This window comes from Bombyx mori, chromosome 17 (assembly GCF_030269925.1).
Source record: "Bombyx mori chromosome 17, ASM3026992v2".
Taxonomy (NCBI): Eukaryota; Metazoa; Arthropoda; class Insecta; order Lepidoptera; family Bombycidae; genus Bombyx; species Bombyx mori.
The window spans coordinates 13,936,234-13,950,534 of NC_085123.1; the positions used below are offsets into that span (position 1 = coordinate 13,936,234).

Below are 14,301 nucleotides of genomic sequence, written 5' to 3' on the forward strand. Positions count from 1 at the left end.
ATTTTGTACCGCATGTTCCATGGGGAGTGCTCTGAGGAATTGTTCGAGATGATACCAACGTCTCGTTTTTACCATCGCACCGCCCGCCACCGGAGTAGAGTTCATCCATACTACCTGGAGCCACTGCGGTCATCCACAGTGCGTTTCCAGAGATCTTTCTGCCACATACCATCCGGCTATGGAATGAGCTCCCCTCCACGGTGTTTCCTGAGCGCTATGACATGTCCTTCTTCAAACGAGGCTTGTGGAGAGTATTAAGCGGTAGGCAGTGGCTTGGCTCTGCCCCTGGCATTGCTGAAGTCCATGGGCGACGGTAACCACTCACCATCAGGTGGGCCGTATGCACGTCTACCTACAAAGGCAATAAAAAAAATAAAAATAGTCGTATGTCCGTCGACTTGTAGCTCGTTAACGATCCTCGCGCATTCGAGTCAAAGATACATAATGTTTGTGATACAAACAATATAAGCGACGAGATGTAAGACCGTTGAATGCACGTTGAATTAGTTAAAAGCGGTGCTTTATGTAGTAAAGAGCGATGATAACTCCCAAAGCGGCAATGTAATGCTAGCTGGGTGGACGAGCTCACAGCCCAACCGGTATTAAGAGGTTACTGGAACCTATAGACATCTACAACGTAAATGCGCCACCCACCTTGAGATATGAGTTCTAAGGTCTCAAGTATAGTTATAACGGCTACCCCATCCTTCAAACCGAAACGCATTACTGCTTCGCGGCAGAAATAGGCAGGGTGGGGGTACCTACCCGCGCGGACTCACAAGAGGTCCTACCACCAGTGATATTAATCAAGGGCAACTAACATTTTAATCGCGATTTTCATTCGTTCTACATGGCGCGCAGTGCACAGGAGTCATTACATATTTCTATTTGATTCTAGCCCTTTTAATGTCACCGGTGCGAGGAGTCATCGGTTCTTTGTTTTCACGATCGATCCCTGAACAACGTATATAAATGAACAGCATTACATTTGAGTGCTAAATTAAATATTAACTACATTAAAATATTTATTAAATTATTGGATCGTTTGAAACAGAAATAAGCTGAATGGTGGCTTCTTATTCTTCACAATTAACGTGAATATCATTGTATTTATTCAGTTCTATTTCGTTTTATTTTAGGTTAGCAATATGTATGTATGGAATGGTTTGATCATCTTAAATTAAATAATATAACCCTTTATTCTGCACTCAAGTGTACGCGTTGTTTGAAAAAAAAAAGTAGTTACCAGCCGCGCGTTTTTACGCATTTTATTAATTTTTTATCAATAAGTCATGAATGTTTTCAATACATTCGATTATTTTTGAAAACTTGTGTGCCATATTTTTTTTTTGATTTTTTTTATGTCAACGGTGCGATACTTTATTTTTTTGTTTGCTTAACAAGTGAATTTTTATTTGTGCAACGTTTAAAATAAGATATTTATTTATATATTTCGTTTAAGCAGAATAAGCTCGTAGTCGTATTTTGAGTACACATCTCGTTGATTATAAGGTAAAAAAAAAAACTGTATCTACATGAATACGCGATCAATAGGATACAACAAAATTGTATGAATTTACAAGGAAAATAAAACAAATAAAAAATATACGATGGCCTTTTTATTTTAAATGACGATAACGAAAAGAATTGAAATTTTGTTGAAATTTTGAATTAAAGTTTAACATTTTAATTAAAAGTCAAATGAAGGGAGTCCGAATTTTTTTAATCGTAGGACTAGATGGATGAATATGTAAGATGTTACAAGTCTTTCTGATTAAATAACTCTAGCGTAACTAGGATAGATAGGCAATTTCTTGCTAGGGCTAGTGTTGGCGAATTCTCTCAGGTTGAACCCGTTAACTACCCTACCCGTCCGGACGTAGCTGCAGTAGACTCTTAGGCTACCAGTGAAAAGGTAGGGGGAAAAAATCAGTTAATATCATAATCAGTAGTTTTTGAAAGTTCATTGACATACTACGGCACTTCACGATTATAATGAAAATAGATTTATATCAACTATATTTCCACAACGGGATACCGCATGTCGGTGTCGCTGAGATTTTTTTCAATGAATTCTATAGCTTCTTCTTTCATAGCATCGTCGAAGTATTCCACCCAACTACCGGATTTACCTGTAAAATCCGGAAATAAAAAAAAAAATTTAACATTTTTTATCCTGGTTCAAATATAACCGGATTATTATGACGCACGTTTCAGCTCTTCAAACATTTACAAATTTAGTGGTCACTAGTGAGATTGCACAATAATAATTTTAAAGCACGTTAAAATGACAAATTTAACAAAAAAAATCAATAGACAATCTTGTCTTTTTCCTGATGATTCTGATCCTAGTATTCAGCCAACGTAATGCATTATTGTTTTATCATCGATCCTTGATACGTGTGCATTCGTTCGAGTTCATGGGATGCCTTCATGTTGTTGATAATTTACATTCAAATATTTCGTTACACACATACAAGTCGAGCTAATAAAAGCGTAATAATCCTTCCAGTTTTAAGGACACGACACCCCTGAAGCAATCCAATCGAGATTTCGACCACTTGTTTTCATTTAGTGGGTGTTTGCGGAGTATTTCAATACTATATCGCATTGCGCAGATGGCTACAGTGCTACCACAGCGCAAAATCTGTTAATACGTATTAAAAACTTTTTCGTGACAGCTTTCAACAGTAGAATCACTTTTTCTAAAGTTTCTTGTTTTGTCTAAAGACTGCTGTCTAAAGACATCTAAGCTATTCAAGAAGTTCTAAAAAAGACAACTATTCAAGAAGTTCTATAAAAATAATTATCTTATGATTCTGCAATTGGGCGGTGTAATAACCGACTGTACTTAAGCGCCCGAACTTTTAAAGAGCAATTTAAAAATTTACCTTTTCTAAAGAAACTATTTTCGCCTTTGGAGGGTTTGCTGTATGTCGAAGTTTTCTTCATGCTCTCAAAGCTCAAGTGTCTCGCCAGTTCTGCCTTTTGTTCGGCCGTGTAGGCTTTATTGAGGAAATTACAAACTTTATCTATTACGGACGGTAGATTCTGCAAAAGAGTATTTTTGAGTCACTTTGAATTCGAAGCTCTTTCTGTTCGTATACTGAGTAATGTTTTCTTTAATTTATAAATAGATAGCCGGATAGATTTCCTTTGCGATCTTTTTGCAAATTTGACTTGGGTAATTTTGTTCTATTTTTATTTGCGTAGATATAACCAAACTCGCGACCCATCCGGTCATCGTTCTCGTCGAATCCGTCGCTTGCGACGAAGGGCTCGGCGAGTAAATTAACCCACAGACACAGCCCACTGAGTTTCTCGCCGGATCTTCTCTGTGGGTCCCGTTTCGGATCCGGTGGTAGATTCTGCGAAGCACTGCTCCTGCTAAGGCTAGTGTAAGCAACATCACCAGGTTAGAGCCCCGTGAGCTCACCTACTCGTTAGGGTTACGCTGACATAGCCTTGAGAGGCTATCATCAACTTAGGTAGAAAAAAAAGCAGCCCAATTTGTGTAAAAATGCGTTCGGATCTCATAAAGATCACACGTGACCAGCGGAGTTTTCCTGAAAAAATCTCCAAAAAAGGCATACCAAACCTTAATGGACTTTTCAAAAAAATACCATATCCATTCAGGCTTTATCAAAACTAAATAAAATGCTAGAAAATTGCAGATAAGTTATAGTGATAAAGGCAGTACATAGTTTACACTTTTAACATACATTTTGCATATCCTCGTAGAAAAGGAAAAATAGATTTGGGTTGTGACGTTTCTCCCATGCTTCCTTCACGTGAGAAAAAATAGGCATGTGAAGAACTGAAAATGAAATAAGCAAGGTTTTTAGATTTGATTTGCTTAGTATAACTGACGGATCAATCACCGCAGCTCCCATTCTCATGGTTAGGGTTTGGGTAGCTTTTTCATTTAAATGTTCGGCGTATCTTCAAGAATCTGTACACTACAAGACTTTAGTACCTAAGTGCTGTGAATGTGAACTTTGAATCTTCGGTTGGGTTTTGGGGTCACAGCACACTTGATTTAAGCGGATACATGTTAGGTCATACAGTATGAACGCTGATCGCCTGGGTTGAAATATCCATTAATGCTCTGGTTGTTTTCTCCTTCACAGTGGAATGTACAATTGGATCAAGGCTGTAATAAGACAGTGGTGACCCATACGAGCTTGCAACGTAATCTACTGCAAGAGCTAATGGGACTAACAGGAATAACTGATCCCTTAGCTAGAAATCTGGTGAAATAATTCAGAAGTCTTGTCACGACAGAAATATATTAAATGTGCTTAAAGTGTACGTACTGATTCACCATTTGGTGTTTAATGTCTCTATAGTTGCCTCTGTCCATCTATAAGCATCTGTTACTTCTAAATTTTTTAAACAATACGTGTGTGTGTGTGTTTTTTTTAATTGCTTTTATGGGTGGACGAGTTCACAGCCCACCTGATGTTATGTGGTTACTGGAGCCCATAGACATCTACAACATAAATGCGCCACTCACCTTGAGATATAAGTTCTAAGGTCTCAGTATAGTTACAACGGCTGCCCCATTCTTCAAACCGAAACGCATTACTGCTTCACGGCAGAAATAGGCGGGGTGGTTGTACCTACCCGTGCGGACTCACAAGAGGTCCTACCACCAGTAATTACGCAAATTATAATTTTGCGGGTTTGATTTTTATTACAAGATGTTATTCCTTCACCGTGGAAGTCAATCGTGAACATTTGTTAAGTACGTATTTCATTAGAAAAATTGGTACCCGCCTGCGGGATTCGAATCGATCGATGAACGAATCGACATCATTTACAAGAAAGACTTCGCTACGCCACTAAAATTAATGAAGAATTGTGGCCAACCGATGAGATAGACGTTTTATTGAAGTACATACCTAAATCTCTTTTGAATAGGTCCCAGAATTCTTTGAAAGTGACCTCGTCCGAGAAATAGCCGAAGAGCTTAACAGCGAAATGTAGCGACACGGCCACGTCTCGAGGGTCGCGGGCTACGTAGAATACCTGCAAAATAGTTATTTTTTTTTTATCTTGTTCGTCTATTTTGTGTACCAATTAACACCAGATGGGATCGTAAAGCTATAGATTATACCACTACCACAACTATTACTACTAATTCTACTGCTACAACTTCTTCTAGTGTTAAGCTAATAATTGTAAATACATAATAATATGCTTTATAACAAAAACCGACTTCAAATAGAAAAAAACAGATATTCCAAAAGAAATTAATATACCTACACTAAAAACAATAATCATCGAAATCGGTTGGCGTGATAATGAGTTATTGAATTATTCATCTATATGTCGCGCACGTACTTAATGCAAATTTAAGACTTTTATAGTTTTCTCATGGATACCATTATCAAAACTGAACGAAATGGGACCACACGGGAAGCGTCAGCTTTCTAATAAAAAAAGAATCATTAAAATCGATTCACCCAGTCAAAAGTTATGAGGTAACAAACATAAAAAAAGTACAGTCGAATTGAGAACCTCCTCCTTTTTTGACGTCGGTTAAAAAGGTAGTATAGGTAATAGTATACCTTTGCAGTATCCAACAGAGCTGGTGGCAGACGTGACAACGGTAGGTGACTTTTAACATATCTCGGTGACGGTAGATTTGGCAAAGTTTCGAAGCTCTCAAACGTAGCTCTCTGCTCAGGTCTGATGGATTGCAGCATCTTTTTCGCAGCGTCAGATTTCTGTGTTACGTACCTGCCAAACAAAAAAAGCCAGCTGTCAATCAAATGAATATGCATTTAAACAAACTAGTGGTCCCGCAGTAGTCGAAATTCGACTATAATTAATTGAAATTGTAAGTACACTATTATGATTCTATTTTCAAAGACTTCTATAATGACAAATATCGCCAAGACTACACTATGGAAAAATATTAATAAAGACAAATAATATTTAATCTATTCTCAATTCGACCACAGACGTCAAAAACAAAAGTTTGACAATAAATAAATAGTATGCATGCGTGTGTGCGTCAAATACATGGTATGTAGTGTGTGTAATGTTTTTTTTATTGATTTAATGTATTTTTTAGGCATAATTTAAAAAAAATACATATTAACATTCTGCACTACTTCTCTATATTCTCTATAAGTGTGGGCAATTTCATACTCCTCCGTCCGCGCAATTTTCGTAAAAAGGAATACAAAGTTTTTCCTTCACGTATTAATATATAGATACTCAACGGACTTGTCAAGCAAATCGGAAGAACTTTAACGTGGACTGGCGCATAGTATAGCTCTGTCTCCTCACACGTTCGTTTTTACACGAATGAAAATCTAACGTATGATCACTCGGTTGATTGTACGTTAAAATAACGAATACAATGAAAATCCGGTCACCGCTCTCGTCGAACCCGTCGCTTGCGACGAAGGGCTCGACGAGTAAATTAACTCCCAGACACAGCCCACTGAGTTTCTCGCCGGATCTTCTCAGTGGGTCGCGTTTCCGATCCGGTGGTAGATTCTGCGAAGCACGGCTCTTGCTAGGGTTCGTGTTAGCAACGTCATCAGGTTTGAGCCCCGTGAGCTCACCTACAAACGTTAGGGTTACGCTGAAATAGCCTCTCAAGGCTCTCAGCTTAGGTAGGAAAAAAAAAAAAAAAACAATGAAGACGTGCAAGACAATGCCGTGTGAACCCAGCCTAAGGACGCCTCGTATGTCTTAAGTTCTAAACACGACGCCCGATATTTCGAAAATGTATTTTAGGTATTCCTTAGAAACTCACTCAATATACGCGTATCTTTTACTGAGGGGTTGAGAAGCAGCGGCCACGTAATCCAAGTTATTATTGACCAGCCATACTAGTTCTTGAAGCCATGTTGTCCCTGAAACAAGAATAAAAAAACTTTTAAAATGATAGTTTATCGAACGGTGTCGTGTCTTTTTTTCTCCTACCTAAGTTATAACGTTGGGCTATTCTCCTAAATGGATGATACGTCTTCAAAAGTACCTACTATCAAAATTTTAGTATGAAGAATTACTTACCAGATCTAGAGAAAGGGATGACCCATATGTCATCAGGCCTGATCTCTAGGTTGTATATATCTTCAGCGTGGTCTTGGTACCCTGGTGTAGCGAGATATCCCGGGGCTCCAACGCGGACAAACGGCCGGCTGTACCCTACGCATATAATAGACGAATGAGAAGTATAAGCAGTGTGTATTGATGAAAACGATGATGATGATGACGATTGACAAAAACGCCTGTCTAACACCTGTCTGCAACGCATAATGCGCTACTTTGGCCACGTTGCCCGCAGTGGTGTAGACAACTTGGAACGTCTGATGGTCACTGGAAAAGTAGAAGGAAAACGTCCTAGAGGCTGGAGAACGTTGGTCCGACCAGATCTCCGAGCAAACCAGCGGACCACTTAGCGCTGCACTACACCAGGCAACTGACCGGAACCGATGGAGGCTGGCAGTCGACAAGCTGAAACGGAGTCACGATCCTCAGCAATGAGGGAGCGATGGAGAAGAAGAAGAATTGATGAAAAAGAAATTTGGTGTGGATGAGTCGTTGATAATACCGTTCTCTCTGTTTTTATCGCAGATTAATTGCCTTGCCCTTTGCACATCATATCGAGCAAGATCAAGGGACTGCAGATTAATTTCGTGATTACCTGATTAAGTGCCTTTGCACCAGGCACTTGGAAGGGTTTTTATTGAATAATTGAATACTTTTAATGAATTTTGTAGGCAGCGGCTTGACCTGCGCCTGGCATTGCTGACGTCCATGAGTAACGGTAACCACTCACCATCAGGTGGTTCGTATGGTCGTCTGCCTATACGGCAATAAAAACAAAAAAAGAATAGTCTGATAGTTGTGTGTTAGGTTTTTAAGTTACTAACATATATTATAAGTAATTCTTACTAACAAAATGCTGTTTTTTTTTAAACTGAAATAAAGTATTAATAATAATAAGAATTGGCTACTAACGCCTGACGGATCGAGATCAAAATCTCATAGAGTAGGTGATAGCCGTCAAGCTGGTGAATATTCATAGACCTATATAGTATATATAGGTTTCATACTTCAGTTTTTTTTTCTTCCTTTTTTCCTACCTATGCTTATAGCCTTGAGATGCTATTTCAGCTTCACCCTAACGTGTGTAGGTGAGCTCACGGGGCTCAAACCGGAGTGTTGCTAACACTGACCCTAGCAAGAGCAGTGCTTCGCAAAATCTACCACCGGATCGGGAACGCGACCCATTGAGAAGATCCGGCGAGAAACTCAGTGGGCTCTATACTTCAGTGTGAATATTTGATCGATATTGAAATATGCCAAAAATAAATTGAGAATTTGATTGTTTTTGCAGCGTCATCACTGAATAAATTTATAGTTTAATAAACGTGAATCGTTTCGTTAAATGAGCACTTTGTCATGGCTCCGCTTACCTTTGTAGTATTTCTTCAGAATTAAATCCTCTTCCTCCGTCACATGTTTAATTTCATGTGGAAAACGGAGCGCCATATTTTTTTTCTTTTAAATTCTGTTGACAATTTTGATTTTAAGTTAATTTGGTCTTTAATGTTTGCTTAATATGACTCGCAGATATTATTTGTTCCAAGAGCTATCATAGTTAGGGAAGCTACCATAGAATACAAGATATTTGTCAGATGCCTGAATCTCGCTTACGACATTTTCAAGATAAGCTTGGATGTATACAAGTTCCGAACGACAACATTCGGAACATCGGTCTACCGAGCAATTACACCCGCTCAGTGGAAGATCTTCCCTCCATCGCTATCCCCTCAATAATCATATCGGATTCATTGTCTTACGAAATACGATACGATACGATAAGATACGATAAGAAATACGGTAGAAGGCGTGTGAGGGTACAGGTGGGAATTGTCATACGTATACATTGCTTTGTACCTTCTTTTCATTGCTGGTCTTGTTTTTAGTAGGAAAGACGAAAATCGTGTATCTTTAAGCCGTTAGTACATTTATAAACTGAAAAGAAATTTTGTTTTTCGCCTACACATACCCAACTCGCAAATGAATTCCAAATTGCAACAAATCTAACTTCGAAACCGTAACATCAAAGCAGAAGTACGACAAAGACGAAATTGCTTTGTAGTGTCGTCGGGCGTTCATTAACACTTCATACGAAAACTCGATGTCACGTACATGCTATTTACGCTCTAATAGACGCTACGGATTAATTGTTTGATACCTGGGCTTACAATTTCATTTGGTTAGCTGTCGGGGCTCCGTGGTTCGTGAGGAACGTTGACCTACACGACGACCTGGGCCTCGAATCAATTCGGAAATACATGAAGTCAGCGTCGGAACGATACTTCGATAAGGCTATGCGTCATGATAATCGCCTTATCGTTGCCGCCGCTGACTACTCCCCGAATCCTGATCATGCAGGAGCCAGTCACCGTCGACGCCCTAGACACGTCCTTACGGATCCATCAGATCCAATAACCTTTGCATTAGATGCCTTCAGCTCTAATACTAGGGGCAGGCTTAGGGACCCCGGTAACCGTACTCGTCGAACTCGACAAAGAGGTCGACGTGCAACCTAACCCATGCATCAGCCCGCTGAGTTTCTCGCCGGATCTTCTCAGCGGGTCGCGATTCCGATCCGGTAGTAGATTCATTCGCGAAACAATTGCTCTTGAGTTGTTAGGTCTCCTTCGGAGGCGCTCGGGCAGTTGTTAGCAAATCCCACCCCTCTTGGCTGAGCCTTTGCTCGCCCACCTGTCCTGGTGAAACTGGAAAGGCCTTCGGGCCACCAGTAAAGATTCAATCATAAAAAAAAAAAAAAAAAAAAAAAAAAAAAAAAAAAAAAAAAAAAAAAAAAAAAAAAAAAAAAAAAAAAAAAAAAAAAAAACAATTTCATTAAACGTATGCCTCTGAAATACGTTTGAGAGTTAATTAACTAGAAATCTCTGTTGAGAGGCGGTTTAGGATTTACGTTGACATGGAAACGGCTTTTAGTCTTCTGTATTCTACTCATCCATTTGATAATACTATTAAATAGTGTTTTTAGATTTGCTCCAAACATTTACGGATTTCCACCTCCCATTTTTATAGTAATATTATTCTTTTGTTCGTGTCGCGAGTGCGCGTTTATCTGATTGACTTGAAACATTATATTGTAATTAATATGTTGTTGGCAACTCGTGAAAGTTTTCCACAAATTTGTCATTCGTTATAGTATATTGGTAGCATCAATAGACGCGTCTCTAGTCCATTTTATAGCCCGTGTGCAATTATTATTCTAGCGCCTTCTAGTAAGCGCGCGGTCAAAATGGTATAGGCACAAATTACTTCTACCCTCCACAGTATGTACTAATGTAAAATTTTCACTAAAAGTGCTAAGGAACTCACCCTGCACTATAGGCAGAGTGACCTCTGAGCGTAAAACGGGTATTTTTATAGTTGTAAGTCGATTCGATTCCCAGATCGATTCGCGATCAAAAGCCAAAATTGGTTTATCTTTCCCATACCCGAGCCTGCGGACCGAATGGTAAACAGTCGACGTCGCCCTAAGCACGTCATTACGGATCCTCCCGATCCATTAACGGTGCTTTTAGGTATTACAGGCACCGGTCACTGTCCTCGTCGAACCCGTCCAACCGTCCGTCCGAACCAAAATGATCTAAAATTCGGTTCTGCGCAGTCAAGGTCATTTGCTCAAGAAGTTTGCCGATTACTATAGCTACATCGGCTAATAAACTAAACATGTAGCATTTCATTTTACTTACTGTAAAACGGTTTTAAAATAAAATAAACAATATATTATGTTGAAGCACTAATTAATTTACTTGATACCTACACTGTAATGAGAAATCTATTGAGAATCAAAGATTTTATATCTAATTCTTTAACTCAGACATTTTCGTGTTATTATTTTACTTACACATTTTTACTTTTCAAACGACTCGACTAATGAACTCGAATGGGCGGCAGTTGTTTTTATTTTTATCTATATATATAAAAATGAATTGCTGTTCGTTAGTCTCGCTAAAACTCTAGAACGGCTGGACCGATTTGGCTAATTTTGGTCTTGAATTATTTGTGGAGGTCCAGAGAAGATTTAAAAGGCAGATCAATGAATGAAAATGCTCGGAATTACATAAAAGTAACAATTTAGTTTTTCCTTTGATGTGTCCCCCGTCGAACGGATTCCTTTTGTTTGTTTTAAGTTTATTTTCTACAAAAGCTTAGATCTTTTATTTCTCGATTCAGGCACTACAAAGTGTGCCGGGTCAGCTAGTTTTAAATAAAAATTGTCATGGTGGTAATGTCAACAACAAACAATCTACGAAAAATCTTTTTTTTTTCCTTTTTTCCCCGACTTATGCTGATAGCCATGAGAGGCTATTTCAGCTTCTCCTTGACGTCTAGGTGAGCTCACGGGGCTCTAACCGGGAGTGTTGCTAACACTGGCCCCAACAAGGGCATTGCTTCATAGAATTTACCACCGGATCGGAAATGCGACCCACTGAGAAGATCCGGCGAGAAACTCAGTGGGCTGTGTCTATGGGTTAATTCACTCGTCGAGCCCGTCGCTCGAGACGAAGGGCTCGACGAGTTATGTGATTCTCAATAGATTTCTCATTACAGTGTAGGTATCAAGTAAATTAATTAGTGCTTCAACATAATATATTGTTTATTTTATTTTAAAACCGTTTTACAGTAAGTAAAATGAAATGCTACATGTTTAGTTTATTAGCCGATGTAGCTATAGTAATCGGCAAACTTCTTGAGCAAATGACCTTGACTGCGCAGAACCGAATTTTAGATCATTTTGGTGGTGAGGGTGAGGCGCGACGGCAGGGGAAATCGTATCGAGCGCGTTATTGGTAGATCAGTCGAGCCTTGCGTCCCGCACCGCGCCCTCATTCCGCTTGCTCCCAAAAGTACGCTTGCGTACAGTGGAAAGTCTATCGTTATTAATCGTTAAGTTATTTGTTATAATTGCTTGTGGACTTTGTTGCCACTGCTATTTGTTGAGTGTTTGTTGATTTTTTATAAAACATACACTATGCCGTGACAAACTGGTGTAGTAGGTACTTAAAAGAAAGGGTAGAAAATTTGTGTACGATGTATATTGCTTCATTATAAAACAGGGGAAGAATGATATGGAAAAATTAAAACAGACTTCGGAAGCAACAAAAACATCAGTGAGTACTGTTAGGTGCATTATTAACGAAGCTAAAGGCTCTGGCTTGCTCGCCGTGTTTCGGACTCCGGGTAAGAAAAGATCAGGGAAGAAGAAAGTTACCGGAATGGATAGTTTCGTTCAATCTGTAATAAAAAGATGTAATCATAATAACTACATAACAAGCAGCGAAACTCCGTACCGTAGAAAGGCTTCGAAAAATTTAAAGAAGATATAAATTTTAATGGCTCGGAATGAAGCTTACGACGAATTATGAAAGAGCTAGGCTTCAGATGGAAAAAAATAACAGAAAATAATCGGAAGCTGGTAAATGAAAAAAGTAACATTCGATTACTACGAATCGAATATCTTCAAAAAATAATTAATTATAGACAAAAAAGAAGACCGAATTGACCGAGTTGTAAACTACGCCGATGAGCCCTATGTCGACTCATCACGATGATAGCGACTCGGGTGATGAAAACATTGATGATGATGATGGTCAAGATTATGATAACGAAAAAAAATTACAAATACCAGCTTCGCTTCAACTGAACCAAGACCTGGCAACAGCTCTAGTTTTGACTTAATAGAAGGAATATCTATTTTACCCCAAGATTAAATTATTACAATTATTAACCTATATGTTTTGTTGATGTTCTAATAAATATATAAATAAATACATATGTTGATTTTAATAATTTAATAGCATTATGACGCAGAGTAAGTAATGTTTTTGCACGTGAGTGTACCATGCGCAAACTTACCCCCACTACGTCGACAAATGCTCAAGAAGTTTGCCGGTTATTATACCTAATTTCTGTTTCGCTCTGTTCGCAAATGCCAAATCAAGGTTTTTCGGAAAGTGCACGGCTTCATATAAAAATATCGAATACAGATTTCAGCTAACTAATAAGATCCTTTTTTGGAATGACGAATTGAGACAATATCTAACAGTTTTGCCAATATTTTTATTTCTAACGCACACGAGTTTTTCCGGTTCGATTCTGAATTCGAACTGACGGTAATCGATTAAAACTACCGAATGGAATAAAACATCTGACATTATCCAACGCTAAACAGGTTTTGTTAGCCGAAAAATACATACTGAGAATCTCTGATAGCACCCAATATAATATATTCATTATATACAATTCGTTTATATATTTATCAATGTTCGTGACAAGAAAGTACTCCAAACGGAGTACCTACGTCCCTCCTTTCTTGTCAGATATACATAATTACATACCTATGTACATAGACATTCACAGTGAGGAAGTAAAGAAACAGGTTTTACCAGTTCTATATCAATTTGTGCTCTGTATCAGGTTCAATTTTTTTTAATTCTACCTTATACAATACCTTGTATTGATAATTAAACTTCACCATCACACTTTTCACTAGCTTTTAACCTATGTGCTTTCTTTTACACTTTTTCAATCAAAATTTTTGTAGAAAATAATATACATATACAAAAAAAAAATACGCTGTACCAATTTGTTTTAAATGTTACGAAATAGATATGCTAAAACACAATATTAAATTTAAATTTCATAATAAAATATTGTTACGTTAAAACGTGATAAATGGCAGTAAAATTGTACACTCACATTTATATTTAATCCGACACCAAAATTAAATGATGTTACCTTCGTGTTGCAAGTAGAAATGCAAGTGTGAAGTCACTGTTTGCCCACCAAATGTTAGGTTAGGGCCAAAGAATAATAATTGTAACAGACGCGATAAAAAAAACGTTTTTAGCACGCTTTTATTGACTCGATCTGTACCTGTTTGTGTAACGGAATATTTGAATATAATTTTCGGCGGCTCGAGGCGTCTTATTAACTTGAACACTTGCACGCGTATCAAGGAATAAAGAAACAAGCTTAGGAAACTTGGTGGCGGTTCAGAGCCGGACGGAACTTGTTTAAAATATATCTGGATACGCAATGGACACGGTAGCGGTTCCAGATGATGATGGTAGGACAAATCAACGATTACTCAAAGAGCTCTCTGTGGAACTTATTAAAAAAAAACAATGAAAATTAAAATTAAAATTTACTGGTGGTAGGACCTCTTGTGAGTCCGCACGGGTAGGTACCACCATCCTGCCTATTTCTGCCGTGAAG

At 38.3% G+C, this 14,301-nt stretch overlaps 1 protein-coding gene across 1 annotated transcript; it reads right to left on the bottom strand.

Annotated features, from left to right (window-relative positions):
* Positions 1-1,859: 1,859 nt before the first annotated feature.
* LOC733034 (estrogen sulfotransferase) lies at positions 1,860-13,828 on the bottom strand (the record flags this gene model as incomplete). The annotated part of the gene is given in 9 exon segments (NM_001047026.1): positions 1,860-2,132; positions 2,892-3,051; positions 3,723-3,817; positions 4,905-5,031; positions 5,574-5,745; positions 6,776-6,875; positions 7,036-7,170; positions 8,445-8,539; positions 13,783-13,828. Coding segments are annotated over 8 exon segments (981 nt in total). The 5' UTR covers positions 8,521-8,539; positions 13,783-13,828.
* Between the last annotated feature and the right edge of the window lie 473 nt (positions 13,829-14,301).